The sequence below is a fragment of the Bombyx mandarina genome, chromosome 23 (genome assembly GCF_030267445.1).
Source record: "Bombyx mandarina strain Sakado chromosome 23, ASM3026744v2".
Taxonomy (NCBI): Eukaryota; Metazoa; Arthropoda; class Insecta; order Lepidoptera; family Bombycidae; genus Bombyx; species Bombyx mandarina.
In genome coordinates this window covers 14806526-14832369 of record NC_143229.1, presented here as the reverse complement: position 1 = coordinate 14832369, position 25844 = coordinate 14806526, and the positions used below count along the sequence as shown (strand labels likewise).

The 25844-nt window shown below is 42.3% G+C and overlaps 2 protein-coding genes across 2 annotated transcripts in view; both read right to left on the bottom strand.

The window, feature by feature from the left end:
- Positions 1 to 1445: 1445 nt before the first annotated feature.
- On the bottom strand, positions 1446 to 9707 carry LOC114251183 (uncharacterized). Its single transcript, XM_089737693.1, has 5 exons — positions 9456 to 9707; positions 3309 to 3518; positions 3039 to 3239; positions 2745 to 2890; positions 1446 to 1738 (listed from the first exon to the last, which is right to left on the bottom strand). The coding sequence occupies exons 1-5, from the start codon at positions 9513 to 9515 to the stop codon at positions 1648 to 1650; spliced, it is 708 nt and encodes a 235-aa protein (XP_089593819.1). The 5' UTR covers positions 9516 to 9707; the 3' UTR covers positions 1446 to 1647.
- Positions 9708 to 11348: 1641 nt separating this feature from the next.
- The window catches only part of LOC114251185 (uncharacterized), a 29162-nt gene continuing 14666 nt past the window's right edge, over positions 11349 to 25844 (bottom strand). The window contains exons 2-6 of the mRNA XM_089737692.1: positions 20711 to 20914; positions 16029 to 16232; positions 15639 to 15710; positions 15369 to 15554; positions 11349 to 13371 (exon numbers count right to left, since the gene is read on the bottom strand). Of these exons, the coding sequence (XP_089593818.1) occupies positions 15372 to 15554; positions 15639 to 15710; positions 16029 to 16232; positions 20711 to 20914 (663 nt within the window). The 3' untranslated portion in view covers positions 11349 to 13371; positions 15369 to 15371. The remainder of the gene's footprint in view (positions 13372 to 15368; positions 15555 to 15638; positions 15711 to 16028; positions 16233 to 20710; positions 20915 to 25844) is intronic.

Here is a 25844-nt window from a genome sequence, read left to right as displayed (position 1 = left end):
ACATATATCATCACATACAACAATGCACACAATATTACATCATGATAATAATATAAAATTTACACATATATCTATATATAATCACGATCATATACTCATATTTTCACATATATATATAATCACTAGCAGACTCGGCCACACGTTGCTGTGGCTAAGGTTTTTGTTTCTAACTAACACGTGGCCGGCCATTCTAATACCCCAAACATTAACAAAGTAAGAACAATTGTATTTCACTTTATTGCGTTTACTACGAAATAAATTTCACTTTTATACTTTAGCCTCAGCAACACGTGGTGTTTATGCCACTAAATTGTAGCTTATGTGAAACATTGCTATTTTTAACACAGCGCCATCTATGAGATATTAATGTCAGACAGTATTATAATTGTGTGTAAAAACTGATTTAAGGCGTCATCTGTTTTAAACATGAAACCTAGAATTAATAACAATAATCAACATAGGAAATCATTTCATTGTTAATTAATAAATATTGCGATCATTAATCGAAATAAAAACCATCCTATGGGCTAAGCTGGAACAAAACACATTAAAAAAAAGAAGTTAAAATTGGTTCAGTAGTTTAGGCGTCCATCACAGCAAGCAACGTGACACGTAATTTATATACAATATATTAAGATATACACACTTATACACAACATAAAAATATAACAAATTTATCAGAGAAATAGAAGAACATAGTACCTATACTGTATAAGAAAATAGTATATTGCACAGAACACACCACATTGCGAGTCAAATTTTTAGGTTTCTGCCAATCCACCCAGAACAAATTGCCGAACCTTTATTTTGAAAGTTAGGCGATCAGTGAAGTTGAACAGATTGAACTAAGAAAGACTAACGGACCAAACTAGGGTTATGCGTGGGAAAGTGAAGGAGTAAATTATTAGAGGAACGCAAGTCCTTATTGTGCTAAGAATGTCAATATTTAAAGTACTGAGTCAGATATGAGGGAGGAATTGGACATGTCAGTATAGAGTGAAGTTTAGTAAGAGCATGAAGATTGCCGCGCTCGCGTAGAGGAAGATAATCTATTTCGGAGCAGTAAGTAGGCACGTGGTCATACTTGCGAAGATTAAAAATAAATCAAATACAGTCAGTCAAGTTAGGCTTAGTAAAAGCGATGCGTTCATCAAAGTTCTCGAAAAAAACTCGATTACGGTAAGTGTGTATTGTCGGGACGAGTCTCAGAAGGTCGATACATTTGTTTGTTCGTAGAATCCTACCCGCAGTGTATCCCTGGTCGTGGCGTTAGTACCTGGGGCTCGTTCAATAAGAATATAGAGGTCAATAACAGTGTTTGTAGATTCAAACAACGAACTTTCTTAAGAACAATAAATTTTCAAAACAACCTTTTGTTATATTAAAAATCTTTATTATTACAGTTGAGTAAATTAGTAGTAGTATTAAATAAAATTAACATTATCTTAAAAAATTAAATAATAATTATCTCTATATACTATTATTAATGTTTATCATGAGTATACATAGTATGTCCATGCGTGGAACACATACTCCTACATGTACGTACAGGAAGACCGGTGTCGGGTGCAACCAATAGTGTTGCTCGACAGTATCTCTGGTACCCGCGGCGCCGCGAGGGTGTGGGTCACAGGGAGTCACGGGGGGTCACAGCACCACGATGCGTCCGTTCCGGTAGGCTGTGCGGAGCGGGGCTCTCTCGCTGCTGGTCGAAGCCGTCGTCGTTGTGGTTGCGAAGCTGGAACCACGTTCAGGTTCATCATTAAGCAAACAGTTTACGTTTCAATCTCGCCTTTGTGTTCATGTCCGCGAGCGACACTCGTCTCGCGCTTATATCCCGCTATGTACATGTGTACACTGTTACTTTGGAATAGTGTTGGAAATGGAAAGTTTACATAGCCCTTGCAAATATGCAAATATGAAATATCAATGGAATTCAATAAAATTATTGAACAATGAACAAGATAGCAAAGTGAGTATGTGTGTACATTCTATGTACTCTCTCTCTCTCTTCGATCGGTCTCTCGCTGCTGAGGATCGTGACTCCGTACGATTCCTGTCTCCATCGATCCCGTTTTGTATGTTGTTGGAGTGCGTCGCTGACAGGTACCATCAGTTCCACCGCTATTTGGTCCGACCATCGTTTGGGACCTCTACCCCTAGCCCCTTTTATCTCTATTTTACCGGTCACGACAAGGCGTTCCAAATTGCTGATAACCCTGCGTGCAACATGACCAAAATACCGCAATATTCTTTGTAGACAGGTTGTGCACAGACGTTGAATCTTTTCTATTTTTAAATGTTTAATTTATTCTATTTTTAATTCTATGTACAGACAGACACAATTAATGAGACAGCATGTGCCACACTGGTCGGCTGAGTGCAATATACATAAATGAACGAATACTGCGTGTTACTCGGTTACCTACGCACACATATCATCAATATATTATTATTATTTTGCCTACTTATTGCTAGTAACCTCGAGGGGTTATGCTAGCGAGATCCGGCAAGAAACTCAGTGGGCCATGTCTGTGGGTTAAGATGTGAGACTGGCCTCATGTCTCAAGATGGACGACGGAATCGCGTGGACACTTAACAACAGGTTTCTCGTCAGCTCGCTCGCTCACTTACTAATAAAGTAACGCAAACCTTATGAAAGTTTTGAAGAGCTCGACACGGATAAGTTTTGATTGCATCATTTCCCAGTACGGTTGAAAGGAATTCAGTCTCTGAGGCGGTACCTGTGCGAGTCTCTCCGGCGAGTCCGAGAGCGCGAGTAGTGCGCCAACAGCAGCGCTAGCACCACCGCCAGCCCCTGCAGCGCCACGAGCAGCGCCGCGCCCGCCGCCGCCGCGTACGCGTTACACGGCAAGTCCTTCTCCACCTCCTGTACATCCACGCACCACGTGACAACACTCGGCTACCAGTTCCTTTTCAATTCAACACAATACGCGCTTCGGCTAGAGGCACGAGACAAGGGACTGACCCGTGATCCCGCAGCACAAAACGTCATAACGCGAAGGATTGCAGGATACCTGTACGAGATCGTGGAGCTTCTGCGGCAAAGGATGCAGTCGACCAAGCACGGAGAACAATGGGACCAGATGCTCGTGCACTTCCAGCGCGGTGAGCAGATCTTGACCTTCAGGACCACGCAGCCACTCTTCCACTCGCAAAGTCGTCCATAAAGCCCAGCCCACCTCCGCCAGCACCAGCGCCATCATCACCACCGCGTACTACACACACGTAACGTCGGGTCACGCAGAGAGCAAACAGACTGGGTGGGAAATCAGGTCGACACTCACCAGGATGAGCAGAACGCGACGCGAGGTTGCGTGCCGGACGACGAGCGCGGTGGCGGTCAGGTGTCCCAGCAGTATCAGCAGCATGGCGCCGGCGAGCAGACCTGCGGCTAGGGCCCGGTATACGGCGGGCAACAGCTGGCGCAGCACCACATACGCCGTGGGGTCCCACTTGAGTCGCGCCGCCATCACCAGCGCCGCGCCCGCGTACAGCTGCAACAGGCACCTTGGATCACTGGGCCGAGTCCTCGCGCTCCCCCCCGACCCACGTACCCCCATACAGATCATGCCCGCACGGTACACAAACAGCTTGACAGTAACTCAATATTCTAGTTCTTTTTGACGGATTTAAGAATATCTAATTAGTGACGTGTTCAAGCAAGTGTATCACTACATAGTCTAAAACAAAGTCGCTTTCTCCTACAGGATCTTGGAGACCGTTAGTAAAATGCAGAAAAAGAATATAGTGTTGCAATGGGTGCCGGCTCACATTGGATTGTACGGAAATGAAGTAGCTGATCGTCTAGCGAAAGAAGCCGTCACTGACGGATTGTTTCTTGATTGTTTACCTTATTTTAGTGATATTATTTATTTAGTTAGAAGACAATGCATAGATATTTGGAAAGAATATTTTGACGAGAGATCACGAACTAAAGGTATATGGTATAGAACCATACAGCCCAGCCTTTCTCGTCTCCCTTGGTTCACAGGAGTAGATATGCATCGAAACCATATTGTGACTGCCTTCAGACTTCGGTCTGGACACATTCCTCTAAATAGTTTTGAATTTTTGATGAAAATATGCGATTCACCAAACTGTGACGAGTGTGGAGTAGTCGAGGATGCAACCCACATAATGAAGGAGTGTGTACGGAGTGAAGCGGAGCGCAGTGGCTTTATGTTAGAATGTGATTTATGTGCAATGGATGTAGGCGTCTATAACAGCATCTTGGCCTCCCCCTTGTCGAGGGCAGCCAGAATGCTATATAAGTTGGTAGACGTAAGTATAAAGCGTCGCGTTTAAATTTTTTGTATAAACTTTGAGGGTGACGTCTCGAAATCGAGAAAACCCTCTTTATAAAAATAAAAAAAAGAAAAAAAAAAAAGTCGCTTTCTCTGTCCCTATATCTGTCTGTCCCTATGTATGCTTAAATCTTTTAAACTACGCAACGAATTTTGAGGCGGTTTTTTTTAATAGATAGAGTGATTGAGAAGAAGGTTTATATGTATAATAACATCCATTAAATAGTGGAGAAATCAATAATAAATTATAGTTTCCGAAGCGAAGCGAGGGCGAGTCGCTAGTTAATACATATTTTGTTGAATTACCACCGTTGCGTAAAGTTACTGTACGAGTGAGTCCTGAACATCGTGTTCCCATTGTACTCAATCGACGACGACCGCACGGGTCGACGAACGAGATCGTAGTCTCGACTGCATGGTCAGTGGTCACTGCAACTGTCCCACGTCCCGCCTCCAAACAGTGACGCATGACTGCATCGCGCAGACATAGACCGGATGGTGGTACCTACCCGTGCGGGCTTGAATACTCTATACAAACCGGTGTGCTTAGTACAAGTTTTTTAACGTTTCCGATAGCGTCAAAGTTAACTCAGATTTGTACAAATTGTGAGTGTGAATATAATGTGTTAAAATAAAAATAAAATATAAAAAAAATATAATGTCGGCCTATACGCGTCGGAAAGCCAATTCAAAATACAGAAATCGTATACGGTTGGAGAGGGCATCTCAACAGCAATCGAATGGTACCTATAAAACACCACATGATCGAGTGAAGCAGTGCCGGCAACGTAAAATAATGAATGCGGACGACAGGATTTCTTATGATTATGACATGCATAAATACCTAGTCAGGTCATAAATTCTGTCACATGTTTAATGTAAAATAATTGAAACAAGTTTATTCATTATGTAACCATTCATATACCAAAATGAACTTAACAAAACATAGATTCTTATGACACTAAAGTTTATTCAAAATGACCTCCGTGATTTTGAATACAGGCCTTCAATCTGCGCGGCCAGTCGTCTATCGCAGCACGAACGAGGTCCATGTCAATATCGGCGGCTGCCTTAACACGTTAACAGTCCCTATACAAGCGTTCCGAAACACGCCATATGTCCAAGTGTGATTATATATTTTTTGTCCATTATTAGATGTCCACCTATCGGCTGATGCATTAAAAGTAACAAAATATGGTCGTTGACCCGGATATACCCGTGTACAGCGGGCGGTACACGGACTTATGAATTAAATTACCGGGTACTTTTAACGTGTACCACAGGCTCATGAGTGTTCCAGTAGACGTATGTATGGTTAGTTTATTATTATATCGATGGTACACTTCCGCGGCAGACTACTTTTCCGCCAATACATACCCTCAAACACATAAATATAACATGAAGATCTATAAACTATGGTCTGCAGAGCACTTGGGGATACCAAATTTACAATGGTCAAAATGTGCAAGTTTTTGGTTTGGATACCTCCGGAAGTATAGTAGTAACATTGGCAGAAGGTTTACTTGATGAAGGTCGCTGCATGATAACTGACAACTACTACACGAGCGACCCTTTGACAGAATTTATGCTTTCTCGCAATACAGACCTCTGTGGCACAGTCAATAAAAAGAGAAAAGGTTTACCGAAAGAGAGAAAAGCATTCTAGCAGCACATGAAACGTTCAAGTTCAAGTTACGCCGCTGAGAAAGACACATTTTTTGGAGTTTTTGGGCAAGAAAGAATCTCGATTCATCCGAAGACGATGCGTGGGATGCTGCCAAAACCTTCTTGATGAAAGTCGAATTGCTCCATATGCACAGGCCAAAGCCAAAAGGGTATCAACGCAATGTAAAATTTGCAAAAAAGCATATTGCGTTGTTTGTTTTTCTAAACTTTTAGTTCACCAATTAAAATTTGTATATATTTTTTTAAGTTTTTTGATGTCGTGTTGCTATACTAAGAATTTTAAAAAAATATGACATGTTTTCGACTTTTTCCATTTATTAGATCCTTGGCCACAAGTCCACAAAGAAAACACTAACTAATTTGACAAGTCCGTGGATCTAGGCCCCGTAGAGAAACACATCGGCTCGTGTACCTCATAGGGTACACGAACTCGGCGGAACTGCTCACCGTGTACCACATACGTAACACCGGACTGTTAACGTGTTAATCAAGGATGTCTTGAGTGACTCCAAATTGGGATGAGGCTTTGAGCACGCCTTTTCCTCCAAGTGTTGCCATATCTTGTAATCTAACGGATTCAAATCTGGACTGGAGGAGGGCCAGTCTTCATGCCGGATGAAGTCGATTTCACGCGCCGCCAGCCAGTCTTGTGTGCTCTTCGCTCTATGAGCTGGCGCCAAATCTTGTTGGAATACCCAGTGCCTGTTATTGAACATGGTATGAGAAACAGGTTCCACAAGGTTCGTCAGGACTGTATTTGATACACAACTGCATTCGTTTTTACACCTTTCTCACAAAAATGTACCTCTGTTAAGCCCCAATAAGAAACTCCCAACCATACCATGAGCGAGGATGGAAAATGACCTCGTTGGACCTCGTTGGACGTTGTGCGTACACCTTATCATTTTGTTTGTTGTAGCTCTCTTCTACGGTAAAAATTTTTTCATCCCAAAAAAGAATTTCCCGATATTTTTTTTTCCGCGTACCGCTTCAACAAAGCGCGGCATCTCTTCAGTCTCAGGTCCATTAGACGAGCATTCAAACGATGTCCTGTTTTTCTTCGATATGCCCAAAGCCCTAAGTCTTCATTTAACACCCTTTTCACCGTGGTTCTGCTTAACCCCATCTGAAGGGCCAACAGTTTCTGCTTACGTTTGGGATTTCTTTGAATTCGCGCCTTCACAGCTTTTATCACTGCTGGAGTCCTAACAGATCGAGGGCGACCACTTCTTAACCTGTCATCTACACTAGAGTCTTCATTGTATCGTTTGATGGTACGATAAACGAATCTTTTGGTTATATTCAAATTTTTCAGTATGTTAAAAATTAGAATTGGCGCGTAACCATAACGATGCAACGCAATAACTGCAACACGGTCTTCTTTAAGCGTCCACTCCATATTTAAAAATGAGTAAAAATTCTAAAAGTATACATTTTTATTTTCATGAACAATTCGAAATTCGAATTCAATAAACTTTTTTGTGGCCAGCATTCTAAAAGAAAAGTTTTTACTGTGTGACAATACTTATGACCTGACTAGGTAATCATATTTTAAATAGGAAACTATTAGTATTACCCGTTACGAGACGTATTCACGTACCTAGAACAAATGGCAGTGCTCATAACACAGCGACACCCAGTTTTTCACGGGTAAGTTTTCATTTGGGATCTTACCTGGTGTTCAAACAGGTTCTAACCAGCATGCTTGACCGCTTACGATTAATGAAAAGGATAAATTTTTCCAAGTGACAATGTGTTCGAACTCCCTTCGTTTCTGTCTCTGTTAAGTGACGCAAGACATACCTTAACGCGTCCGTCGCGCTGAAAATCGTTCAGTATGCTTAGTGCTAGTGTTGTAACGTTCTCGATAGCGTAAGTCTAAGCCCAATTTTGTATGCAGTTGGAACAGCGCCCCTAGCGGCAAACGTAGGCAAACGATCCCATTCCATACATGAGCCAACTTTTACGCTATCGAGAAAGTTAAAGAACTCGAACTAAGTTCGCGCGGCACACACTTATCTAGTTATTTTACTTTACCGATTTTACGAAAATGGACCAATATTGGTTTGATGCTAACGTTGAAAGCTGTCACTAACTCAAACCGTTGATTGTATTTGTAGCTTACACTATTGCCTTTAACGTTGTTGACAATTAGTTTTCGGGCGACCACGGGGCTCATTTATAGATCAAAATTTCCATGTCGGAAGCTTTCAATCCAATGACGAGTCGTTCGTTCGTTTGTAATGTTCACCCCAAGCGAAGTAAATTGTCCCTTGGTAATAAGGAACGTGGATCTCCATGATGACCCGGAGCTTGACTCAGTCAGTAAGTATCTACAGTCGGCATCATTACGCCACTTTGAGAAGTCGGCACGACACGAAAACCCTATTGTCGTGGCCGCCGATAATTACATACCCGATCCTGTGGACCGAATGGTAAACCATTTACGTCACCCTAAAACCGTCATTACAAATCCTCCCGATCCACTAACGGTTCTTTTAGGTACGGGGTACCTCAAGCACCAGTCACCGTCCTCGCTGAACGCGTCGCTTGTGACGAAGGGCGCGACGAGTAAATTAACCCATAGACACAGCCCACTGAGTCTCTCGGCGGATTTTCTCAGTGGGTCGCGTTTCCGATCCGGTGATAGATTCTACGAAGCACTGCTCTTGCTAGGGCCAGTTTTAGCAACACTCCCCGTTTGAGTCCCGCGAGCTCACCTACTAGTTCGGTGAATCTAGAATAACCCCTCGAGGTTACTAGAATACGTAGAAAAAAAATGTGTTCACTCCCCACACATCATTAATGTTGTGAGTCGTTTGTGCGACATTGCTAGATACTAATATCTCTCTCTCTCTCTCTCTCGAAAAAAAAAACAAAACACTGTTCAATAAGCAAATGATTGAATTCCACACTTTCAAAATAAAATTCATTTGGATTTAGAATTTATTGCAATTCATTTCGGTAAATACCTACAGGTTTTGGTCGTTTTTCAATTGCCTATTTACTTTCACCTAATCGTTATTTCTTGATTACAGAATACGATATTCGTTTAATAATTCCTTAGTGCCTATGTACCTGAAAGTAGTTATCAAAGAAAACGGGTTACGTAGAAGAAATCTAAGGACGACCCTAACGAGTACTTTAATATAATGAAATATAAACTTATTAGCGACCCGCCCTCGCTTCGCTTCGGAAACAATGATTTATTATTGATTTCTCCACTATTTAATGGATGTTATTATACATATAAACCTTCCTCTTCAATCACTCTATATATTAAAAAAAAACGCATCAAAATCCGTTGCGTAGTTTTAAAGATTTAAGCATACATAGGGACAGACAGATATAGGGACAGAGAAAGCGACTTTGTTTTATACTATGTAGTGATTATTTGTGCTGGCATCGTGTTGTGGGCAATGCGGACACTGCAAGACTCACGGCGAGCATGAGGTTGATGTGGGAGAGAAGCACGGAGGCAAGACGCTGGCAGCAGTTCATGGCGGAAATGTCGCGCTCTCCTCTCCGCACTGTACCGCGCGCATGTAGACCTCAGCACTGAGCAGCACTGAGCACTGAGCACTGAGCACTGACACCACAGACAGAAGACCTCACGACATGTGTTTTGTAAATATTCGTTGCTGGAGTGTTGGACGCGAGTGTGAGCGAGAATGGTTTTCACGAAATGCAAGTATCTTATCAATTCTTATCAAATTATCGAAAATATCCGTACCGTATCGTGAATGATTGTGTGCGATTGGTACCTGTGCTAAGTAGCGCTGGAGGATACAAACAATCCAAATTGTAATGTGTCCAAAATATGGATAGTTTATTATTAGCGTTCAGTGACGTCAGGAGTCAAAGTATGGCAGACAATTTTAGAACTTACAATTTTTTTTATTAAAATCTTGTGACTTAATATTATCTAAGTATGAAATAATAATATATGTTTTTCTATTAAATTATTAATATAGTATTAGATCTGTTCAATTAATGATGTAATAATATATTCTGAGAAGAATGTAATCACTGCTTTAAATACTTCGTTTATCCTACTACTAATATACGCATAGATATACGTATAGAAGACAAAAAACCTAAATCAAATAATCTAATTTATTTCAACTTTATTTCAGTTGTCCGTTGTCCATATTACTTAATATATGTATGTTAGATTATTTTCATTTTCTGGTAGCGACATGATAAGCAGACGGTCTAGTACGGCGACTGGCTCGCTTCTACCTATTCTAGTAACTTCGAAGGGTTATAATAGATTCACCTAATTAGTTGGTGAGCTCACGGGGCTGACGACAGAGCTGAGGGAGACACAGCACGCCGCTTTATCATCCAGCCGGTGATAGTGGGGATGAGTCACGGGTTGTCTGTTGTCTGTTGTCTGTGTCGTTGCAACTACGAGTACAAAACGTTGCACGTGCGCTCGGCGGTTCACAGCGTCCGCCGACATCTATGTACACACCTATACATATTACTTGAAGATTTTTTTAAACTCAACACTGGAAACAATGGCATCGTAAAAAGCCAACTCCCGTATGGAAGAAAAGAAGAAGAATCAACTTATATAAAAATATTTATATATTTTTTTTCCTACCTAAGCTGATATCCTTGAGAGGCTATTTCAGCCTAACCTTAACTAGTAGGTGAGCTCACGGGGCTCAAACCGGAGTGATGCTAACACTGACCACACTGAACACACTCACTGAAATGCGATCCATTGAGAAGATCCGGCGAGAAACTCCGTGGGCTGTGTCTATGGGTCAATTCGCCCGTCGAGCCCTTCATCGCAAGCGACGGGTTCGACGAGGACGGTGACCGGTGCTTGTGGTGCCTAAAAGCACTGTTACGTTACGTAAATGTTAAATTACGTAAATGCGCCACCCACCTTGAGATATAAGTTCTAAGGTCTCAGTATAGTTACAACGGCTGCCCCGCCCTTCAAGCCGAAACGCATTACTGCTTCATGGCAGAAATAGGCAGGGTGGTGGTTACCCGTGTAGGATGATCGGGGTTGCTTTTTTTATGTGCTAAGGGTATAACTATTTTTAGATGTTTCCTTTACTTGTGCTTAAAGATCTTGCCTCTTGTCAAATTTCATGATTCTAGGTAACGGGAGGAGCCTTGTGATTTTATGAGTGATATAATATGGCTGTTCTTTTGACTGCGTTTCTTCCACAGTAGAACACTTTACTTCGTATTAATTTTAAGTTGACATGTCTATCCGTCTCTGAGAAGGTCGAGGTGGCCCTACCTACGTACATATATCTAATGATTCAATTTTTTCCTTTACGTGACGAGATCTCTACGAAATAAAACAAGTTTATAAAAAAATAAAATGTTTATTGGTCTGAGTGCGCACCACAGGCCCGACCCGGGTCGCGTCCGTGCGGCCCGGCGGCGGGCGCACCCTCCTCTCTGTTGGCACCTGATATCGAACAACCACTCTCCCTCCTTAACAACTTACAACGTACAACACTATAACATATGGCAACGTCTCGCGCGTAGGAATGTTTGCGGACATCGGCACTGGCGGCTCGACGCAGCCGGGGTCGGCTACAGTTGCAGAACCGTAGCCGCAGTGTATACCGCCGGCTTACACGTACAATAATATGGCTTACATCGATCGTACTTACAACTACGTGGCTTACGCCGTACTTATGAACTAACTACTTGGCAGTCACACAATGTCCCATGTGTTGCTCGACTGTGTGCCCAGGGGGACAGTCAGGGGGACACGTCGGGGGGACACGAGCCAGCGCGGAGCCTCAGACGGTTGCTCGCTCAGCGTCATCTCGACATATCATTGTCCTACCACAGTTCAAATTACCATTTTAGTCGGCGTTATGATCTTGTAGTGGAGTCGAGTGCTTTATCGTGACAAGTAAATTGGGAACAGTGTGCTTAGTGCGAGTTTTTTAACGTTCTCGATAGCGTAAAAGTTAGCTCATATTTGTATGGAATGGGATCGTTTGCCTACGTTTTCCGTTATGGATGCTGTTCCAACTTCATACAAAATTGAGTTAACATTTACGCTATCGAGAACGTTAAAAAACTCGCACTAAGCACACTGATGCGGGTTGTCGCTTGTGTCCGATTGCTCGTTATTTATTCTGATTTTACAGTAAACAAGCTACATAAATAAAGAACAAGTTATGCTGTATCCTATCCTATGATTCAGTTTATATTTTTAAACATTGGAACTGTTCTCTTTCAACAATATTCTGGTGTGCCAACAATTTAAACTTTTCTATTGATCCATGTGAAGGTGTAGGAGCACTCTGAATGGAAAAAGAATGAGAATTGAAACCGCTTTGTGTGAAATTTCGCTTTTACGTGTATATACGAGTGTGCACGTACGTGTGTGTGTGTGTGTGTGTGTGTGTGTGTGTGTGTGTGTGTGTGTGTGTGTGTGTGTGTGTGTGTGTGTGTGTGTGTGTGTGTGGTGTGTGTGTGTGTGTGTGTGTGTGTGTGTGTGTGTGTGTGTGTGTGTGTGTGTGTGTGTGTGTGTGTGTGTGTGTGTGTGTGTGTGTGTGTGTGTGAGTGAGTGTGAGTGTGTGTGTGTACACGTGTGTGTGTGTACACGTGTGTGTGTGTACACGTGTGTGTGTGTACACGTGTGTGTGTGTACACGTGTGTGTGTGTACGTGTGTGTGTGTGTACACGTGTGTGTGTGTGTGTGTGTGTGTGTGTGTGTGTGTGTGTGTGTGTGTGTGTGTGTGTGTGTGTGTGTGTGTGTGTGTGTGTGCACGTGTGTGTGTAGGATTCGCTGCATCCCGTGTGAGGCTCCCTGCTACAACAGTTACGATAGAAAATATTGAAATGCTCATTTAATTCGTGTTAAAGTCAAACTTACAACTAAATAATTATTAGGATTACATACGCTTATGCATAACATCTTGTATTAAATCTGCAACAATAACTTTGCATTATTATGTACGATTTGTAACATGACTATTTCATAACTATTTCACACATTTCATGCAGGAAACGCCCGAAATATTAATGTATAAGCACAACGAACGCGAGATTACACAGTAACAATAATTTTAAATTATGTCCACCGCTCCAGAAAACCGAAAAAGATACTAAGATGCATTGTTATTTTTCCAACTAAACCTGCATCGTGCATTCGATTGCATCTCGCTAGAGCATTATCGCATCAGATATCTGGTCGGGGCGACACTACAGACCCGCCCTACCCCGCTCGCTCAGGGATCGGGACCGGGACCAGGACCCGGCCCGCGACGTGCGTAGGCGCTCTGGGCGGGGCGGGAGGCGGGGCAGGGGGCGGGGGTGCGGACGGGGACGGCGGGGGGAGGCGACGCACGTCTCCTTCATCCTCCTGAAATTACACAATCTTCGTTATACCACTTTTAGCTGGGCCATACAACGTGCAGCTATATTTTAAAGGTTAATCTACTAGCGACCCGCCCTCGGTTCGCTTCGGAAACTGTAATTTATTATTGATTTCTCCACTATTTAATGGATGTTATTATACATATAAACCTTCCTCTTCAATCACTCTATCTATTAAAAAAAAACGCATCAAAATCCGTTGCGTAGTTTTAGAGATTCAAGCATACATAGGGACAGACAGATATATAGGGACAGAGAAAGCGACTTTGTTTTATACTATGTAGTGATATTTGAATTCAAAGTGGACAGCGTCTTGCACTTCTCACCTGTCCTACCTGTGTAAGTGTATACGGGCGCAAACGCCACTATTGGCCATAAATAACATAATAATAAATAGTTTAGTTTATTCTATGTTAATATTCATTTATTATTAGCAAGATGAAACTGTTATTCTACCATATTTAATATTTAGCAGACACTGTTTTGATGTGAAAATGTTCAGAATATTTATTATTGTTTATATTATTGTTTAAAAACACAAATGACTGTATAAATAATTAAATATGAATAAAGCATAAACATTAATAATAATTTATATTATAATTAACAGTAATTAATGAAGTTTCGTAATTGTTATGCAAATGATGTTGGCGCAATCTATTATTAGCCTGGATAATAACAATGTTAGTTTATATCAGTTAAAAGTAATTCATGAAAAACAAATTAATGTCAGTCATGTAAAAATCACTAAAATATGTATTGTAAATATTAAGCTATACTTTGTGAATTGTTTCGTAGTAATTACATTTGTTTGTATAAAGAAGTTGTAGTTGCTATAACTATCACAAAAATGCCTAATTGTGTAGGAACTAACACGTGGCTTTTTGTAATAAGGAAGTAATGTTAAGGTTTTATAGAATTGTATTGTATTTTCATTGTAAAAGAACTTAAGTGTGAAAACCCTTTTTTTCGGGCCGGGGGCCGAACCTCCTACGAGGTCCCCGCGCCTAGAGGGCGCGCGGGGTATATGAGACTCAACGATCTGCAGGTGTTGAGAGCAGATCGCGGGCCCAAGGATTTTAAGGCCCACCCACTAAACGACTCCCCTGCACTCTAACACCCGACGTCCGATCTCCGTCCGGGGTCAGAACCCGGTCAGAGTAGGAGGGTTCCCGCGGTCAACACTACAACCAGACACGCGGCGCCACCGACGGGTCGTCGAGGCGATAGTCGACGACCAACGACGTCGGTCTCCGCGGGACGGCGGCCCTACCAGGCCGCCCGGGCGATGCCGCTGGTGTTCCAAGTGTGAAAACCCTGGCTTAACGCCAACATGTACGTATCTCTGCGGCGAAGCAGCCGTGCGTTACGGTTTAAAGAGTGAGTGATACAGCCGTCAAACACTAAAATTGAGGTTGATGGTGTCCATGGGCTCCGGTGACCCCTTTACATTGGATGGGCCATGAACTCCTTTAGTCCACTTGTCCAATACAAAAAATATAATGTTTTCAAAGGTTCGGCTGTACTAGAGAAATACGTACAGATAAGAATGTTGGCAGAGACTCGGTCACAGGGCCACTGAGTGTGGAAGGCGGACGGACCACTTCTGTGATTTTTACACCTCGGAGGGTTAAGTCTCGTCTATGTTTGCGGGTGATTGAGGAAGAAAGGTAGCCTCCATGTAGCTCTGATATTGATTTTTTTTTTGTTGCTTAGATGGGTCGACGAACTCATAGCCCACCTAGTGGTAAGTGGTTACTGGAGCCCATAGACATCTACAACGTAAATGCGCCATTCACCTTGAAATATAAATTCTAAGATTTCAGTACAGTTACAACGGCTACTGCACCCTTCAAACCGAAACGCATTACTGCTTCACGGCAGAAATAGGTGGGGTGGTGACCCACCCGTGCGGATTCACAAGAGGTCCTACCAGCAGTAAGTAGTCGTGAAGGAAGTATTTAATTACATGTGGTACGTCACCTGCTAGAAAATCTTGTCGAGTATGGTGTACATGCGGAGATTGGCGTCCTTCCTCCAGTGCGGGGGAGGCGGCTCGTCCGCTGCGTCGCTGTCGTCAGCGGCGTCGGGCGCGGCGGGGGGCCGGGGGGCGCGGGCCGCCTCGCCCGCCCGTCGCGCTAGAATGCGCGCCATCACGAACGCTGCCACCTGGAATGTTACCCGGAATGTTATCTGTGCTCCTCAATCATTGCTCACTATTCGAACACTCCGGTGTTGTCCGCGAGCCCCTACCTGCAGCGCCGCTCCCACGATCCCGAACACGATGATCACGAAGGCGTTGTTGGGCGCCTCCCGTTCCATCTCCTGCTGACACGATGGACTCATTAATATTTCTTATTGGCGAAGGTCCGAAATCTATGTATTTAAATACATATAATAATAGGGGTTAAAGTATGAAATTTCCATTTTATTGTAATAGGTAGGTACTTCTAATTGACATAGAACCGTCATAGTTTGAGATTTTTGAGTGAAACTTTTTTCAAATGGTACTTAAGGGGTCCAATGTTAATCCTTTAAAACACTCTCCTATAAACTTAGTAAGCTTTGAGATTATACAGTTTTAATGCGAGAAGACGATATGTCGATTGTCGTACACGCGTAGGTATAGTGAGACAGGTGCACCTCGATGATGTCGTAGAGGGGCCGCACGAGGTCCTTGTACCGCGTGAAGGCGAGCAGCGCCGGCTTGATGTCGTGCATGAGGTCCATGCCGCGCCGCGCCAGCTCGGCCTGCGGGGCGCTCCGCCACCAGGCCGCCAGCGACACGCCCATCCACGCGCCGTACCCCACCTCGCTCACCCCGAGGCACGCCACGCCCGCCGCGTACTGGAATGTCATAGTAACTACACTAATAACTACAGCACTACTGCCATCGCCTACTCGCCTGTACAGTTTGAGGGTCAGGTCGACCTACCTTACGACATGAGATCAGTCTCCGACCTCATGTCGTAAGGTAGGTGGCGGAGTTCCCCTGTTGTGCTCTCTGTGGGCGTCCGGAACCAGCGCACAACATTTGAAAGTACAGTGCAACCTTAATATAACGAACCTCAATATAACGACGTCCTCGATTTAGCAAATTCTTCGTAATTCCCTTGAATTGCCCATAAGAGTAGATGTAAAATAATAACTTTAAATTGCGAAGACTTCTTGCGAGCAGCCTCTTTATAACGAATTTTCAATTATGAATAAAATTGTAAATACGTATAATTAACGAATTTTTTTTGAAGTCGTCGTGGCCTAACGGATAAGACGTCTGGTGCATTCGTGCTGAGCGATGCACCGGTGTTCGAATCCCGCAGGCGGGTACCAATTTTTCTAATGAAATACGTACTCAACAAATGTTCACGATTGACTTCCACGGTGAAGGAATAACATCGTGTAACAAAAATCAAACCCGCAAAATTATAATTTGCGTAATTACTGGTGGTAGGACCTCTTGTGAGTCCGCGCGGATAGGTACCACCGCCCTGCTTATTTCTGCCGTGAAGCAGTAATGCGTTTCGGTTTGAAGGGTGGGGTAGCCGTTGTAACTATACAGAGATTTTAGAACTTGTATCTCAAGGTGGGTGGCGCGTCTACGTTGTAGATGTCTATGGGCTCCAGTAACCACTTAACATCAGGTGGGCTGTGAGCTCGTCCAACCATCTACGCAATAAAAAAAAAAAAAAATTTGTCAGCCCAAAACCTTTAAATAACGTTCCCACCAATATGATGCTTAATCCCATAGCATGTGGAATGGGTCTCGACCGGTTTGTTTGATGGGGCCAGTGGGACGTAATGTAAACAGGCTACTTACTCGTTGTTGATTTTTTAAGTTTTTACCTTTAATTCGTAAGTTTTGTTGTGCGAATTTTTACAATTAACATTAACATACTTACACAATGTATGAACCCACCTTGATACCTAGTTTTACGGACTGATGAAGTAAGCATTTAATTTAGATTAATTATTATTATTTTATAGATTAATCTAAGGTAAAAAAATGTTACCTGCCTATTTGTTTTTAAATAGAAAATACATACAGTAATTTGATAAAAATGTGTTCATCATTTATTAGTAGAAGTTGTTCCCTATAACAAGATTAGTAGGTACGTAATGTTGAGGTGAATAAAACTATTTTTTAGGTAAGTACCTTGTTTATAACAAATGGTAGACCAGCCTAACCTTAATATAACAAATCTCAGTTTACCGAACTACTTAATATAACGAATATCTACTTGTCCCCTTCCGATTTGTTACATCGACATTGCGCTGTATTTGTTCACTATACAATATTACATATTTGCATGGTAGCGCGGTTCCTTAGAAATGCCAGAACACACGTGTATTCTGAGAACAGTACTAAGTCCCCCCGGACAACAAGGCGTCCACGTTGCGCTACAGTCCCGCACAAGCCTGCGATATTGTTACAGACTGCACGGTCGCTTTGATGCACAGCATCTTTAGAAAACAATAGATATTTTTCATTTTGAACTGGGTAGAATTCTAAGCTACTCGTACTACTACTACTACTACTACTACTACTAGCCCAATAGTTATGCTGTCAAGATTACATTTTGCAAAAGAAAGTCTGCATTCAAACCAATTTTCTTCTCAACTAATAATTGTGAATATATGTACGTTAATGGTTAAAACGGCATAGTAGTGGTGTAACATAAATATTAGGGGTTAAAGTATGAAATCGCCGTTTTTGTTTTCATTTAACATACCTATTTATTTAATTATTATATAAGTATACATTGCTGCCATCTAATAGGAAGGTAATTTATGCCTTTGCGATAGAGCTCTGGTGATCTAGATTCTAACTAGTCAGGTCATAAGTATTGTCACACAGTAAAAACTTTTCTCTTAGAATGCTGGCCACAAAAAAGTTTATTGAATTCGAATTTCGAATTGTTCATGAAAATAAAAATGTATACTTTTAGAATTTTACTCATTTTTAAATATGGAGTGGACGCTTAAAGAAGACCGTGTTGCAGTTATTGCGTTGCATCGTTGCGGTTACGCGCCAATTTAAATTTTTAACATACTGAAAAATTTGAATATAACCAAAATATTTGTTTATCGTACCATCAAACGATACAATGAAGACTTTAGTGTAGATGACAGGTTAAGAAGTGGGCGCCCTCGGTCTGTTAGGACTCCAGAAGTGATAAAAGCTGTGAAGGCGCGAATTCAAAGAAATCCCAAACGTAAGCAGAAACTGTTGGCCCTTCAGATGGGGTTAAGCAGAACCACGGTGAAAAGGGTGTTAAATGAAGACTTAGGGCTTTGGGCATATCGAAGAAAAACAGGACATCGTTTGAATGCTCGTCTAATGGACCTGAGACTGAAGAGATGCCGCGCTTTGTTGAAGCGGTACGCGGGAAAAAAATATCGGGAAATTCTTTTTTCGGATGAAAAAATTTTTACCGTAGAAGAGAGCTACAACAAACAAAATGAAAAGGTGTACGCACACAGTAGTGAAGAAGCGAGCAACCGTATTCCGCGTGTCCAACGAGGTCATTTTCCATCCTCGCTCATGGTATGGTTGGGAGTTTCTTATTGGGGCTTAACAGAGGTACATTTTTGTGAGAAAGGTGTAAAAACGAATGCAGTTGTGTATCAAAATACAGTCCTGACGAACCTTATGGAACCTGTTTCTCATACCATGTTCAATAACAGGCACTGGGTATTCCAACAAGATCCGGCGTCAGCTCATAGAGCGAAGAGCACACAAGACTGGCTGGTGGCGCGTGAAATCGACTTCATCCGGCACGAAGACTGGCCCTCCTCCAGTCCAGATTTGAATCCGTTAGATTACAAGATATGGCAACACTTGGAGGAAAAGGCGTGCTCAAAGCCTCATCCCAATTTGGAGTCACTCAAGACATCCTTGATTAAGGCAGCCGCCGATATTGACATGGACCTCGTTCGTGTTGCGATAGACGACTGGCCGCGCAGATTGAAGGCCTGTATTCAAAATCACGGAGCTCATTTTGAATAAACTTTAGTGTCATAAGAATCTATGTTTTGTTAAGTTCATTTTGGTATATGAATGGTTACATAATGAATAAACTTGTTTCAATTATTTTACATTAAACATGTGACAGAATTTATGACCTGACTAGGTACAAACTGTGTGAAAGCATTTTGTACTGCCTCCTGGGAAGAAAACTTTTTATCACGTAGAAAATTGTCCAAATCACGAATTGGTAGTTCGGCACAGTAGACATATTATTATGCCGTTATTGCTTGACCAGATCGGAGAAAGCTATAGTGAATAACACCATGCTGAGACCACCAAACAGTTACCATTACCTTTTTATTGGTAAGCTTTGTTAAAACTGTTGCGGCGTTTGACCTGAGGTCAGCCATTGCATTTTTCGCTTATGGTTATCGTAAAGATTCCACTTTTCATCACATGTCACAACTCGATCCAATATTCCTTCATTTCTGTATCGATTCAACAAGGCAACACAAGTTTCAACACGCGTTTCTTTCTGCAAATCAATCAAATCATAATGCACCCATTTTTCATATTTTTTTATTTTATTGATTTGACGCAAATAAGTCAATATTGTTGGTAAAGTATAGTTAAATGATGCCTCTAATTCCTGGGTAATTGGCTCGGATCGGCTTCCACCATATCTTTGAATTCATTGTTATTCACATGTGTGAGAGATCTTCCACGTGGTTCGGTCTTCAAATCAAAATTTCCATCACGAAAGCGTATAAACCAGAATCGCACGATGCGTTCATTAGCAGTCCCCTCTCTAAACGCAACATTGATATTGCGAGCTGTTGCTGCAGCGTCAGTTCCGCAACTCGTATTCAAAAATCACTCGAATTTTCGAACTATCCATCTTTTTTGTCTAAGCTGAATAAAAAAACAACTGAAAGTCGATAATCGAACGTTGCACATTTTTGAAAAGAAGAACCTAATAGGTACCATTTGAAAAAGGTTTCACTCAATAATCTCAAACCATGAGGTTCTATGTCAATTAGAAGGACCTATTACAATAAAACGGCAATTTCATACTTTAACCCCTATTATATTCTTTACCTACAAAATAAATGTATGTTACAGAAACAAAGAAACTTCACATTGTAAATAGTATGGTATGTACTGTGTATGTATAGTTGTCTTATGAAAAGTACAAATATTATTTAAGTATGTACTAGTTCTCGGATTAGTTTTAAAGAGCTGATTAAATGAGTAAATGTTTGTACAGGCGCTAGGCGGCTTGGACTCGTTGCAGATCGTATTGTGACAGCGGGAGTTAGGGGCTGGCAGGGGGTCGCGGAGCGGGTGCGGCACTTACGAGATGCAGGCAGTGCGAGTGCGAGGCGGAGCGGTGCGCGGCGGCCGCTGCCAGGTAGACGAGCGCGGCCAGCCACAGGCCCGCCGCCAGCACGTAGGCGGCCGACACGCGGTACTGCGCGGCGCACAGGAAGCGGAACCACGTGTAAGTGCTGGGGTCCCACGCCAGCCGCGCCGCCGTGGCCAGCAACGCGCCCGCATACATCTGCAACACAGCACGGAACGTCACGGCCGGTGCCACAGCTCGTGTTCTCTCGGCACAGAGCGCCAAGAGCCGCAGCAGTAGACACCTCCTATTTTTCTAATTTCTACCGCGAACCAGTCATAGGTTACGATTTGGTCGACATACAGTACAATTGAGCCTTAGACCTCATGAGAGAGTGAGTGGCGACCTGCACGTTATGATGTCCACTTGGTGCGGTAACCACTGAACACTAGCCTGTCGGCGCAAGATCTAGTGAGTACAGTGGATGATACGTAGCTCCCAACCCTAGCTCTTGCAGCTTAGCGACCGTCTGTTGTCTCGCACGAGGTCGAGCGTTGTCGTGTAGGAACAGCGTGGACGAGCGACTAACCAAGACTGACCGAAAATTCGCGAGCTTCTCTGTTATTATGTCCAGTTCCTCACAGCATACATCGGCAGTAATGCTGGTGTCATTTGGCAAGAAACTGTGATGAATTATATAGGCACTAGACCACCAAACAGTGACCATGACCTTTTACGGGTAAGTTTTCGTTTGGGATATTATCTGGTGCTCAAACAGGGTCTAACCAACATGCTGACCGCTTACGTTATTAAAAAGAATGAATTTTTCCTCGCAAGTGACAATGTGACAATGTAACGCTGAAAGCTGTTACTAATTCGGGGGTTGATTGAGTATCGGCAGTTTCCTCGCCTTTAAAGAGAGAAAGAGAGAGAATACACACTATTGCACACTAAATTCCGATTAACATTGAAGACAGTCAACAGACAGGTATAATTGTATATTTAACGACCGTGTGGTGTAGTGGTAAGTGACATGGTCACTACACAAGGGGGTCGTGGGTTCGAATCCCGCCAAGAGAAAATATTTGTATGATAAATATAAAATGTCTTTTCCAGGGTTATGGATTCGCATACATTAAATATATGTATGTGTATAATAAAAATCTTACATTTATTTCCGTTATCTGGTATCTACCTGTAAAAAAATATTTTTTACGAGCTTAGCACGGGACCAGGTAACGTGGCGTAATTAAATTTATAAAAATAAAAGTTGTACAATAGGTGGTCTTATCGCTAAAAGCATCTTTAAGACCATAGTTTTATCTACAGAAATTCTGGAATAGATACAGCAGGTACGTTGCGTTCTACAGTTGTTAACGATAGTGTGCTCTATCTAAATATGCCTTTAAATATATATTTCCTTAACCTATAACCTATATATATAAGATATTAGAGTAATATTTCTTCGGCAATATTTTAAAGAAATATATGACCACATAGGAGGCTTCCAGTGATATTCCACCACCTCACCGGGGTGAATACGATAAAGACGTTGATTTTGAACCCTTGCTCATATTATATAACAAACTTCTTATAAAAAAAAACGTATAGAATGTGTCTGGTGGGTACAGAATGAGATCACGGGAGGTCTTTCGGCAGGAGGACAGCGTTCTCGTTGTGACGTGTCGGACTCCACGCTCCGCGAGGTGACTTGCCCGCTGGCGCCATCAACCACAACAGCGGCATTGAGCGGTCTCTTCGAGTCGACGCGGGCACAGCGCACGCATTGTGAGTCCGTGAATACCCCACGCGCGCAACGAGATAACGATGTCATCATCCACATCAGCACACAATCAATATCGTTATATCGATATCGCAAAACACAACGCACAACACGGTCATATCCTCTCGACTCCAGTTTATCGACGACGATAATAAGGGGCTTATATAGTATCTACACTCGCGGGTCAGTCTCTGGCCTTACAAGCTCCACGCTATCAGACGATCAGGGTAGGCAGTTTAATGAGATAACTTTTTAAAGAGAAAAACATGTTGTAAGTAATAGTTCACTTATATGACGACGCCAGGGATGCCTGAGCGGCAGTTCCATGTAGTTTAGAAAAGACATATATTTTATTCCGAAGTGTGACTTACCTCATTATCGTAATGTTGTGTTGTGTCAATTAAATTAGATGGGTGAACGAGCTCACAGCCCACCTGGTGTTAAGTGGTTACTGGAGCCCATAGACATCCACAACGTAAATGCGCCACCCACCTTGAGATACAATTTCTAAGGTCTCAAGTATAGTAACAGTATAGTAACTGTTCGAGAAATGCAAGTTTTTTTATTTAGGTATGCTGTCGAGGACCCGCCTCTCTCACAAAACGCAGAAGTACAAATACTAAAGTGAAGAAATACTAAACTAGTCAGTAAGTTTCTATTAACATTTAGGAAATATTCAATTTATCCAAAGCTGTACAAACTAAAGATTTGGTAACATACAATAGTCGAAGAGTTCACAAACTAGCAGTTCATAACATGAGACGCCGCGGCGCCTGTCGAGCGAGCCCGCCCTGCCGCCACCTGTGAACTTGTTTCGTGACCAGAATACTTGTCTAAAGTTTCAGCCCCATTCGTATCTCGATTAGTCTCTACCTAAATATAAACCTGAACATAAACTGAATTATAAATATGAGGTCGCCGACAATAGCAGCACTTAGTGACGAAACTTTAGTGCAACTAAGTTAAATGCGTCTCACAATTCGAATCAGTTTTGTTATGGAGTTCGTCGCTACGTCTTGCTTGTCCTTCAGCTGTAGCCGAGAACAGTGGCTCTCAACCTTTTTTGGTCCCGTATCCTTAATAAAACTTTTCATTTATGAGTATCGTCGTCTAATAACTTTAACGTCTAATATCTTCTAAAAATATTTCTTTTCTCTTAATCTATTGTCGATCTTAGCTTTGAAATATACGTCTTGACTCTAGATTCTCGTTGTTTTTGTATTTTTGTAGAGTTGTCTTTTATGTCCAATAACGAAATGTTATTATACATATTTTTGTCAATGTCTATATCTATCTATCATCTGTTTATTTATTATTTTTAAGGATATTCCTACAACAGTTAGTGCTGTAGGGTTTTCCATAAAAAATATTTGATTTTGATCTGATACACTAAAAACCAGTTGTTAATTATTAACTTTAGAACTTTAAAGCTTAAACATAATATTATTTTAAATATAATTAATCAAATATCAGATATTTTTTGTCAAAATTCACGTAAAACCCTGTAACTACAATATAATACCAATCTCAAAAACATATGTATTTCACTGGAATGGTACACCGCGCGTAGTTCGTTTCCAAATGATTCTTGTCCACCTGATGGTTGTCTGGAAGAGATCGCTCTTAGCGATAAGACCGACAATTGTACTTTTTTGTTTTTAATGTATCGCACTGTTTATTTGTTTTTTTGGTGTACAATAAAGAATACTATCTCTCTCTCTATCTCTCATATTGTTATCCTTATATTATTAATTGTTATTATCCTTACTGAATTTAAGAAAATGAAATAAATTAAAAATAGAACAAAAAAAGTATACAATAAATTTTCACGTACCCCCACCGGCTGCGGTACCACGCGTCCCCTGGAGGTACGCGTGGTCAGCCGCGCAGGTTGAGAAGCGCTGACCTAGAGCGGTCGTGCGGTTAGCGCGGGTGACGTCACTATTCATACGTTTTTTCAATCTATCAATACTTCCTTGTTTATTTTGATGCTAAAATTAGAAGTGAACTTGAATATTTTCTCACCGATAAAACGCATTATGTACGTGTCATTATACAAGTTTTACCCGTGTTGGAACCGGGTCATGGTCGAGGCCCGATCACAGACTGCACAGATCATTCTGTGTGTAGGAAATGACTCTTAAATGTATGTAGTAATGACTACATGAATACAGTATGTTGCCGGTGTCGCGGTGGCTCTCGTCATGTCTTGTCATGACAGAGAGTCAGACCGCTGCGAGAGTGCTGCTAGAGACAGAAGGCCGATCACCTCGACGCTAGTATACACCGTGCAGCGTACACTATACAGCCTACACAGCGCTCTCGGCGAGGAGCTCCACGTTACTACTCACTCCAGTTCGGCACGGTGCGGTGTTGATATAGTGTGCGGCACGAGCTATGCATGTGGAACTATTGGAACTAATGCTGCATTTTTAAGGAAACAAGAGGCGCATTTTGAGGTTGCCGCATCGACTAGACGGCAATGTTCGTTTTGAATTATAGGAAAGATTTATTTCTGGTACGAATACGCAAGACGACGGTACCAACTTTATAGGCTTACAACAGACCTCACTCGCCTCCTGATAGAAAATCGAACCTTCCGAGTCCGAAGTGTTCATTGCAACCGTATCTCGCTCACCTCAAGCTGTTTATGATATGCATATTCCATCTGGAACATAAAATAGTGATTCACGTAATAAGGTCTCGGAAGCGTCAGCCTGGCGGATTTCATCCACCCGAGTCACTCCACGACAACTCGTTCGATTGATCTCCGGTACGGCGCACCTACAACGAACACTCTTATTTTTCATTGAGTATTACATATTTTCTCGAGCACAACTTGTTTACAGTTTCCAATTCCAAGGAACAGTAGGTACAGTCACGGGGACGAGGTAAACCGCACAGTTCTATGTCCGAACGAGTATCAGGTGTCACCGTCTTTTGATTCATTACGAATAAGCGATGCCGGTCAGGTGCGGTGGTACGCTGCGAGCCTAGCGGCGGCCACTCCCACATACACAGCCCACTGAGTTTCTTGCCGGACCTTCTCAGTGGGTCGCGTTTCCGATCCGGTGGTAGATTCTGCGAAGCACGGCTCTTGCTAGGGTTCGTGTTAGCAACGTCGTCAGGTTTGAGCCCCGTGTGTTATGGTACTAGTTAAGGTTACGCTTAAATAGCCTCTCAAGGCTATCAGCTTAGGTAGGAAAAAAAAAGGCGGCCACTTCGTTATGTGTGGTACCCTGCTGCGGTTCTGGCTTCTCAGACTCGTTGCATTCTACATTACCAGTACCATACAATACAGTGTGCGTGATCAGTTGAACGGTGAATCTGTGAATCGGTGAATCTATTATAGCACTAGGACGAACA